This window comes from Engraulis encrasicolus, chromosome 24, assembly GCF_034702125.1.
Source record: "Engraulis encrasicolus isolate BLACKSEA-1 chromosome 24, IST_EnEncr_1.0, whole genome shotgun sequence".
Taxonomy (NCBI): Eukaryota; Metazoa; Chordata; class Actinopteri; order Clupeiformes; family Engraulidae; genus Engraulis; species Engraulis encrasicolus.
Window position 1 is genome coordinate 49,191,146 of NC_085880.1, and position 10,000 is coordinate 49,201,145.

A 10,000-nucleotide genomic window follows, 5' to 3' on the forward strand; every position below is an offset into this window, starting at 1 on the left:
GAGTAGGCCTAGTCTAAGTCTAGTCATGTGTTTGAATATTATTGTCAGAGATGTATGAGTCTCGTAGTCGATTCAGGGCCAGACAAGCCCCAGATGAGTATCAAACAAATTGCCGTCTGGTTATGAGATACTCTTGTCAATGTCCTATAGCCGACTAGCTGTAATAATTGTAGGCTAATCCTGACGTAGGACATTTGTTTGAATTTTCATTTGTGTGCTTATTTACTGTTCATAGACCGGTCCAACGTACGGACGGAAATTTATGACGGGATACCTGTCATCTGTGGGGGTTAAAGTTGGTGAATCCCGAGTTGGAAGGATCCTCCGGTCCGTCCATCAACCTTACAACGAGCTGCGTCGTGAGGTAGGCCTGAAGCGTGCGCAAATATGAGTTCTGAAATCGCTGACATCATGAGTTGTAATGTCAGAGGTGGAAACCCATCCTACATTAATCCAAGATTGTAAAGTAGTAAATGTGCTTAATTGCCATCCTGCATGATCTGTCATGTTATTTTGCATCATGGCATTTTGTCTCTCTCTCTCTTTTTTTTTTAACTCAGTATACTCAGGGTAGGTCCCAGTGTAATTGACATAAAAACTACTCAAGTGCAATACTTCAGTGTATAGGGCTAATTAGTTATTTTCCACCACTGCTTAATGTTGTGTGTGTAGCAGAAGGTCTACATAGTAGCCTAATCATATTTGCAAATAACCTGAATGTTTGTGTTGATGTATGTCCCTTATCATGCCGATTATACTGGCCATAAGCTGCATATGGACCAAAACGAGAAGTTAGGCATGTTTGGCGTTACCCATGTGTTGGCTGTGGACGGGTTCAGCAGCAAAATTGTTGCAACATCGACAATGCCTGTGAAGAACAATCTTGTCATCTATGAGAGGGTTTACAGGCAAGTCGGCAATCCTCTGTATCAATGTCACATGTCTGCTCAAACGCAAATGTGCTGTAGCCTACAAGTGATAGCCTACAAATGATTAATCCGTTAATGCATTAAGTAATCAATGTCAATTTACACTGACCTTTTTCGTTTCTTTCCTTTCTTTTTTTATACAGGGAAGCAGTTGTAAACTATGGGATGTGGGATCAGGTTAGAGTGGATCACGGAAAGGAGTTCTACTTAACACTGTATATGCAGGAGAAGTTGGCTGACCACCGACACAACACCAACAGACTCCCTTACCTTCAGACAACATCTTCAAAGGTATTTTTTTCTACTAGGTCTTCTATTTGGAGCATGCTTAAAACGATTTTAGCGGTCTTCAGTCTTTTATGACTTTTGGGTGGTTAAAAAGATGTCTGAAGTGTGTCATATACAAAACATTTTCTTTGTGTGTGTGTTTTAAACAGAACCTTCGTGTAGAGAGAATTTGGCCAGAGGTCAACAACAGGGTAAATTATCCGATCAAACAGGCCCTCATCCACCTACAGGACCAGGAACTGTTGGACATGCAGGACGACATGACCAAATTCTGCGTGTCTAATTTGGCTTGTCAAGTCAGTGCAATTGGACTTGCCCGAGTTGTGCAGTCCTGGAATGCACACAGAATACCAGGTAAAGTGTAATAGCTTACAAGTGTAATAGTTTGTATCTGACAAAAAAAGGTTGTACGAAACTTAAAACTTTATTTTTACCCATTTTAGGCAGAGGGATACCAAACAACCTGGCGGCTGCTGGGTGTCCAGCTCGCTGCCCTGCTGAGCTGCTACCCAATGCAACTGAGGCAGCACAAGGGTATGAGGAGGAGCTGGGGTCATCTCTGACGTGGGTGTCAGCCTTTGGCTCTGACCCGTTTCCCTCTGAGGACCAGCGAGGTGTTGCGGAGCAACTGTTTGGGGAGAGGTTCCCAGACCTATCCCAACTGTTTGATACAGTGGTCAACCAGGACTACACCATATTTCAAGAGGCAATGCTCCATCTCATTCATGTGTCCGACATGCATGCAGTGTAAATACATAAATAAATACTTGTGAATCGTGTTGAAATCAATATTGTTTTATTATTTTTTTAAAAAGTTTTGCCAGCACGGCCATGGCCTCATCAAAACCCGCCACCTCAGTAATTACCCTGCTGTCCACAGGGGACCTACATTTTGGACAGTAATCGTGCCCTTGGTCCCACCTGTGGATGCACTCCCTGCATCCTAAGATGCTCCTGCAGCAAGATGCAAACACGGCTTTTTCCACAGGACCTGTAGATTAAAAAACATAACATTTTGGCAGGTCTTAGTTATTTTACCTTAGGCCTGTGTGTGTAGTTTACAGTCTTTATGAATATAAGTAACGTTGTACTAACCTGTGCACACAAGGCAGCTGAAGACTGTCCTCAGGGCATTGACCTCTCCCTCTTGGAGGCACAGGAGTGTTGTCCTGCCAGTCCCGGCCGTGGCTTCCTTGAGGGTCTTGGTGACCTCCCTCAGGCCCTGGGCTGCCTCGATTACCTCCTCAATGTCGGTCAGCACGTCCTGGTAGTTGTCTTCTCTACGACTGAAAAACATTTTGAATTTTCAGAGTATTATTATTGAACAATAGAAATGTAAACAAAGGAGTGGGGATTCACAGTCCATTTGAAGGTTGATCTTGGGGTAACTTTTGACTCTTGTCTTAATTTTAAACAACAGAAAAGTAACACACAAAGTGAAAGCGAGTTTGTCTAATTATAAACACAGCAGACATTTTCTACCCATGAAGGCTGCAAAGCTTTTTACGCATGCAATGATATTTAGTCATATTTCTTACAAATACATTGTCCTATTCAAATAAACAAATGACAGGGCTAGCCCCCAAATGCCATTGTTCTCAAAGTTGAGTGATTTTGAGATTGTTTCAGATTTTTTTCCAATCATGTTTCTCAAAATAGAATACTTTTCTTTTATGACAAAAGACTACCTTAGGCGCCTCCTTTTGCCAGTCTGGCCCAGCTGACTCTCTGGTATGGCAAAGATTTTTCTGGAGTTCTGCTTCCAGAAGTTGGATCCTGCAGTGACGGCACATAATACAAATATCCATAATGTATCAACTCCTTATTCTTTTTTTATTATAGTTCTTTATCTCAGCCAAACATAAATGCCTATCTCAGGTTTACCTCTGGTGCCTTCCGAATCCAGAATGGCGTTGCCCTGGCCATCAGTGAGGACCATGTCCTCTGGGTCACCAAGCGCCTCCAACACTTTGGCCAGGATGGACGGCACAGTCGCCTCAAACTCAGAAAAACGCACAGTAAGCGTTTTGTTGGATTCCAGCTTCCCCTCCACTACCTCACCGATGTAAATATTCCTACACACACAGTACAATCACAATCCAAAGAGTTAAAGGACACTTGGACATTTGTGAATAAATCATAAACACAAGTAAAATTCAATAACACAATAATGTTATAGCCTACCTCTGAAATGCCTTTGTCCGGGCAACAGCACTGGCCACAGGTCGCTGGAACGAAAATCTCGCTCCACCTTCCACTGCAGCTGTTGCTGTTGCGGGTGGTGGTGGTGGTGGTGGTGCTGCTGCTGCTGCTGCTGCCGACGCATCTCCATGTACCTCGTAGTGGCCCCGGTCCACCAGGTCCACAGAGATGAAGTGGCCATCGGGTTCGGGGAAGATGGCTACATTATGGTCATCGGTTAAGTACACCGTGTTCTTCAGCACCTGTGTGATAGTTGGTAACTCACATTCAGGAAAACAATTTTTGTATTGCAATTTTTTTTTACCCACTGAATGGCAAAATGCATTGGAAATCTGCAACTTCTGACCTTCAAAAAAGTATGTTCAATAAAAAGTGTGAATCATTTTTTTTGCTATTGATTGGACTATTTGCTAACAACGTTTTATTCATAATAGCAGATATAACCAATGGATCTGTGACATTTAAAATAACATAATGAAATTACACAGGACTGTGATATAGGTTACTTACTTGAAATATGACACTGATCTTGTCCGTGGTGAGGTCTTCTGGTCTGACAGTCACCCTCTTGGAGCCCAAAAACAGGACGTATGTATCCATCTGCATTGTAATAGTAGTTAAGATTTGGCCACATTAGACAACAGCTTTAAAGATACAACAGAATCATGAAGATGCTTTGACAGTGTTGGAAGTTGTCAGCTATATAAAAATACAGTAGATGGCGCCAGAGACTGCAGGGACTTTATCATGGATCTGCGTATGCCGTGAAGTTATTGTGTCATGACGTATCATTGCGTGCTTCACGACCTTACGTAGCTGCTATTTAAAGCCGGGCTTCAACAATAACTTGCGCATAGATCAATTCATCATGAGCCACGATGACACCACTGTATCGAAGATCATCTTGCAGACAGACACATCGACACCCACAGACAGCGGTAAGTTTTGCTGAGCACTTCCTAACTTCATAAAGAATTCCGCAAGAAAAACTTGCAACAACTTCAGTTTGTCGTTTAAACAAACGTCGCATCGACTCGATGCTTCTGCGCTACAGTAGGTTATGCTAGGCTATGCGATGCATCTGACACCGAGATCTGTCTTGTTTTAGCTCAACGACTATAGCTTGAAGGGAGAGTGGACAAGAACAATGCACGTTGCTCAAAAACGCTGTGGTAAGTGAGCTCTTATGTATGCACTTATTCCAATGTTATTGGTTTCTGATGTTTTGTAAGGATGCCACAGGACAAGTCACAAGTAGCGTGGAGCAAGTGGTGCTTGGAACCCGGTGACTCCCGCGGGAAGCTGGTTGAATATTCCAAGAATTTGACTTGACGTTAGCTAGTCACACAACCGCTAACTTCATATCCAGCTAACAGCAGGCCGGTTTAACATACTCGGCATTTAAAAAAAACAAAACTTAACAGACGGCCCATATCGCTGTCAAAACGTTAAGATATTTCGTCTCATCCCTGCAAATTGGCTTGTTATAAAGAGACAACGAGGAAAATTGGTCTATAGTCTGACTGAAGGGAGAATGGCAATGACTGAGGTCACCAAAGAAATGCCAACAATGTAGGCTACTAAACAATTGAATAATTTGTGTAATTATACATGACAAAATAAACCCTCGTAAATCTAATTTGTAGCCATGCTGCCCGTAAATCTCTATAATGACACACAAACTCCACACAAATATTTACACCACAGATGGTCGCTACTCTAAGATACCTGCTAAGTAATTACCGTTCTCAAAGTTTCGAAAAATAATTTAATTTCTTTGTTTGACGACACATCGGTAAATCACGACAAAGGGAATTATTAATAATTACGACAACAATAACTCCAAATATGACTCACCTTTGGAGCAGTCACCCTTCCCTGACTATACGACGTTATCTAGCTATCTAGATTATTTAAAAAACACTATAAAAATATATACTATACAAAATACGACCGCTATAAAAAATATATGAAAAATATTAAAAGTAGAAAAATATTAAAAATGGAAAAATATGCTTAAAATGCTCTGAAATGCTATATTTTGCGCGCTAACTATGTCTCTCTCCAACTGAAATCACCCTCAAAGTAAAATGACGCTAAATTTCTGCTTTTATACCCAGTATTGTGCACGAGCTGACATTCTGCGTTGACGTGATTGAACGTTCTCAGGGGCTGTGCTGCGTTGATGGTCTTTTTTCATTTAACACGAAGGGGCTCTAACAACTATTCAAAAAGGGTTGAGAATCCACACCGTTCCTCTAGCATATATGTTAAAGGATAATAGTCACTTTCGTCTGTTAATTGCTGTATAAATGGCTGTGTCTAATGTTGTTGTGTTGTGTTTTGTTCTTTGTGTGTTAAACAGGAGACCCAAGCAACCAATGTGCATATGCAGAGGTGGCAGATGAGGTAATGCAAGTGTTGTAGTTATGGAGTATGCTTTCTACGTCTTTGAACTGACAGTGAAAGAAAAAATGTAATGTGTCTCACTCACCTTTTGTCTCTTAAAAGGCCCATTTTCTTGTCTGATATTGTTTCAGATTTCGGCATAGACAAAACGTATCGCTTCCGAGGTCGTTTGGCTTCCCTTGGGGTAGATAGTGCTGGTCGTGTCAACGTGACTGGCTGTGTCGTGGTGATTGAAGGTAGTGTTTGTCCATCATGAGAAACCTTCAAGCTGTGATGATCATTGAATGTAACAGGACAGCTTCCAGAACTTGCTAATTGTTGACTGATGTAGAACTCTTCACATGTATTTTCAACACGAGAGTGGGAAACCTTCAATCAATGACTTTTCTACTCTCTCTCCCTTTACATATATCTCAAATATCTGCAGGCTCATGATGTGTGGTAGCGGGACGAGTTGCTGTCCTACAATGCCTTGGAGATGACCACAGAGAAGTTGGTTTAGTAAGTGTAAATGCATAATCTTAACTACATAAAAATGTAACGCTGGTGAGATTTGAGTTTCATTGGTAGAAAAAGCCAACTTACCAGTCACTTTGACCCATTAGTAAGACTGTGTTTGGGTAGTAAGATTAACTTCCACTAGCCATTTTGGCTGGTGATGAAAAAAAAGAATTTAGAGCCCTGGTCATAGCAATATTGTTATGATGTTTAGTAGCGATTTTTTTCAGCGAATAGTTAATAGGCCTGTCGGCAACCCTGTAAGTACATCATTCGGAAGGTCTCAAAAAAGTAAGTAGCCTTAGTGCAGATGGGGTGCGGCAGGCCTATTCACTATTTGCTGAAAATACTCAACTACATCATAACTATATTGCAACGTAATACATATGAAATGTGTATACTCATACCTGTTTTTCTGTCTCCTTCCTCAGCAATGTGAGGTTCCTGATTTGGAATCTGGTTCGGAAGACTCTTACTTTGTTCTCCGACCGGACAGTGTCCCTCAAGTTCGATTTGGATAGGCCACAGTTTCCCAAGACTTCATCTTTATACCTCAACATTATTGTCTGCTGTCTTTGACATCACTCGTACTTTAGATTCTCTACACTGACCACCACAAGAATTAAGATTTGATAAATTTAACACTGAAATGTAATCTAAACTTTAAGTTGAATGTTATGATGGCTGCCTGGCAGATGCCTCCTGTATGAACAATATTCTTGTGGTGCCCCCAAACTGTCTGTAATTGTTTGGTGCCCATGGACACTGTGGCACTAGCCCTTATGCCACCTTATTAGGTGAGCCATCTTTATTATCACAGAGGACCCTCTCACCCCCTCCATCAACTCCCACCACACCACAGAATCAATCTTCTACCACCAACTACAAGAACTCCTCAGCAGAAAGAATCTCAACAGACAATAAAGTTTTAATGTTTAATCTGTTATTTTATCTTATTTCTTTATTTTGTTTATATTGCTCAAGTGATGAGTGGTGTTGGGAGTTATGCAGTGCATAAGTATTTAATAAGGTAGGTGTAAGCACTGTGTTTAGTTCTTGGGGGGTGTTGTAGGGCCAAGACATTGTTTGCCTGTCACCAGAGACAATATTAACCTTTCTGTCACCAACATTGTAATGGCTATGTCTTAATCTGTAACTAACGCTTTATGTGATGTCATAGCAGTGTAATGTAGCTGAGTAATTTCAGCAAATAGTGAATAGGCCCATATGTGACCATTATCTTTAATGTGCATAGGCTATAGAGTGTGCATGGCTTGTCTTGGGCACAGGTAAAGAAAAGGAAGGTTGGGGTGGGTGGGAGAATAACAGACTGATACAACATTAGGGGGGCTGTCATACAATTCTAGTAACTTTAAGGATGTTAATGGTGTTCAGTGTGGTGGGTCAGAAAGAAGCTATTCATGAGCCTGCTAATTTGTAACCATGCTGCTCCTGGGTGGGAGGTGAAAGAATCATGACTTATGAGCTTCAAGCCTAAATTGCCAGATCCATATTTCAGTGAGAGTAGGGCATAATAAATATGATTGTGTGAAGTGCAATGCCTGACATTTTTAAACATGGTAGCCTAATATTGTAGTGCATTAATATGCAGCATGGTGGCGCGCTGGTTCTCATGCAGACCCTTGTTTTTTCGCTCAACTTTGAGCAATGTCCATCTGCGCGAAAACCAGGTTACCATTAGAGTAACTTGCCCAACAGTGGTGATATCGCCAACAACTGTGACCATATTTTGAAATCGCACACATAGGTTACATTGGAGGTCGCTGATCGCTGATTTTTTAAAGATCATTAATATATATCAAATGCTCAGAAACACCAAGATGCCTCGTATGCAGTAGGCAGAGTGTGTCGTGTGCTGAGGTGGCTCGCGATTGGTTTCCCTGACAACCAACGCCGCCAGGATTTTGTTAATCGGAATTTCGAATGTTTCATTTTCCATTTTCCGTTTGGAGGTGCAGAATGGAAAAAACGAGAAAACGAACCGTAATCCGATTTCTGGTTTTGGTTTTGAAAAGGGAAAAACGAAAAATCAAATGCTGTTTTCATTTTTTCAATTCTGTTGTAAAACGAAAAAACGAATGAACGAATGATACACGGATTGTGTGTGTGTGTGTGTGTGTGTGTGTGTGTGTTTGTGTGTCTGTCTGTCTATGTGTGTGTGTGTGTGTTTGTGCGTGTGTGTGTGTGGGGTGTGTTTGTGTGTGTGTATGTGTGTGGTGTGTGTGTTTGTGGTGTGTGTGTGTGTCTGGGGTCCGAGCAGCGTCCGAAAACCCTATTAAATAGAGAGCTATATAGAGCAGCACCTGTGTGTGTGTGTGTGTGTCAGAGCATGGCAACCCGACCGAAGCCCGACGGGCCGGGTCGGAACCCGACGGGCCGGGCCGGACTCGGACAAAAAAAATAGAATATCTGTCGGACTCGGGTCGGACTCGGGCTTGAAGCAAACAGACATTGTGAAAAGTGTAAGCAACCAGAGGAAACGTTTCAGTTCATGCAAACGGCAGTTTTGTGATTAAAAAATAAGTAATTGAATATGCATAAATGAAAATGTTGGTATACTACTCGTGCGAGTGATTATTATTGGCTGTATGCACGCGCCAGTTACCAGCGGCAACATGGACGCTCACTCCCAGTCAGCCGAGCAGGAATGCCGAGTCAACTTGCTTTCTTAATAAGCGCCAAATCAACAGTTGTCAGTGAACGCGTGGTCTTTTGTTGTAGGCCTAGTGTAGGCCATGTTTTAGCATGCCTTCGATGCTGTCTTAAATGTTGAACATAAAATGACGAAGTTTGTCACTGCATTGCTCGTCAAGGATTACATTTCTTGCATGGGGTAGCAAGGAACATAATAAAGAAGACGCACACGCTACGTGGAGTTGCCTAAGGTAGGGAATGAGAGGTTTCCTGTTATTATTTTGTCCGCTGTGACATTTCATGTCCTTCACGTAGGTTCTTAATTGTTGTCACTTTTACTGTACAGTTGTAACTATGCGCGTGCAACCTTTCCTGATTTTATATTGACCGCATGGACATCAGGGGAAATGACATTCTCTTGGAGGGTCGAACAGGCTACTGTTCTTCGGGGTGAACTTATAGCCCGTCCTTCTTAACGACAAGGAGCGGCATCTTCACAGGGCTCGCGGGGATTTATTTGCACTATCAGTAACGTAACAAATGTTCCATAGCTGCGCTGACTGCATCCAAAACGTATTCGTTAGTTTTCGCCTTTCTTATCCTCTCACGCCCCTCCCATGCATTTGATCACCGCACCCAACATCTCTGGTCTAACCGAAAGAAACATAAGGTGCGCTGTCATGTGTGTGTGTGTGTGTGTGTGTGTGTGTTTATACTTAGCCTACTATGCGTGTGTAACTAAATTAGGCTACTGCAAATTGTCTCATCCTAACGTCTTTGTCCATCCTGGCTATTTATCACGTGGTATTTTGAGTATGGACGAGCCCACATAGAAAATCTTGCTTGCGCACAGGTTCTGTTGTTATTACAGTGGTCTCGGGGTTCGGACACAAACATTTTAATTAGTCTCGGGCTCGGGTCGGGGTCGATCACTTTTCTGTCGGCTGAGGGCCGGGCTCGGACAGAAAAAAACGGCCCGAGCCACACTCTAGTGTGTGTTGTGTGTGTGCATCTGCCGT

At 42.2% G+C, this 10,000-nt stretch overlaps 2 protein-coding genes and 1 long non-coding RNA gene across 4 annotated transcripts in view; 2 read left to right on the plus strand and 1 right to left on the minus strand.

Moving 5' to 3' along the window:
• Positions 1 to 2,061, plus strand: part of LOC134441811 (uncharacterized) — a 2,298-nt gene extending 237 nt beyond the window's left edge. The window contains exons 2-6 of the mRNA XM_063192213.1: positions 236 to 365; positions 716 to 908; positions 1,073 to 1,220; positions 1,367 to 1,571; positions 1,661 to 2,061. Of these exons, the coding sequence (XP_063048283.1) occupies positions 236 to 365; positions 716 to 908; positions 1,073 to 1,220; positions 1,367 to 1,571; positions 1,661 to 1,968 (984 nt within the window). The 3' untranslated portion in view covers positions 1,969 to 2,061. The remainder of the gene's footprint in view (positions 1 to 235; positions 366 to 715; positions 909 to 1,072; positions 1,221 to 1,366; positions 1,572 to 1,660) is intronic.
• On the minus strand, positions 1,965 to 5,357 carry LOC134441810 (uncharacterized). The gene is made up of 7 exons (XM_063192212.1): positions 5,277 to 5,357; positions 3,930 to 4,019; positions 3,402 to 3,661; positions 3,102 to 3,292; positions 2,906 to 2,993; positions 2,313 to 2,503; positions 1,965 to 2,208 (listed from the first exon to the last, which is right to left on the minus strand). The coding sequence occupies exons 2-7, from the start codon at positions 4,017 to 4,019 to the stop codon at positions 2,003 to 2,005; spliced, it is 1,026 nt and encodes a 341-aa protein (XP_063048282.1). The 5' UTR covers positions 5,277 to 5,357; the 3' UTR covers positions 1,965 to 2,002.
• On the plus strand, positions 4,053 to 7,265 carry LOC134441165 (uncharacterized). Of its 2 annotated transcripts, XR_010033106.1 has the most exons (3): positions 4,053 to 4,357; positions 5,785 to 6,329; positions 6,758 to 7,265. It is a non-coding gene; the product is annotated as an uncharacterized LOC134441165 (long non-coding RNA). The 2 variants fall into 2 exon arrangements; XR_010033105.1 differs by lacking the exon at positions 4,053 to 4,357 and having other exon boundaries at positions 5,349 to 6,329.
• The last annotated feature ends 2,735 nt before the right edge of the window (positions 7,266 to 10,000 follow it).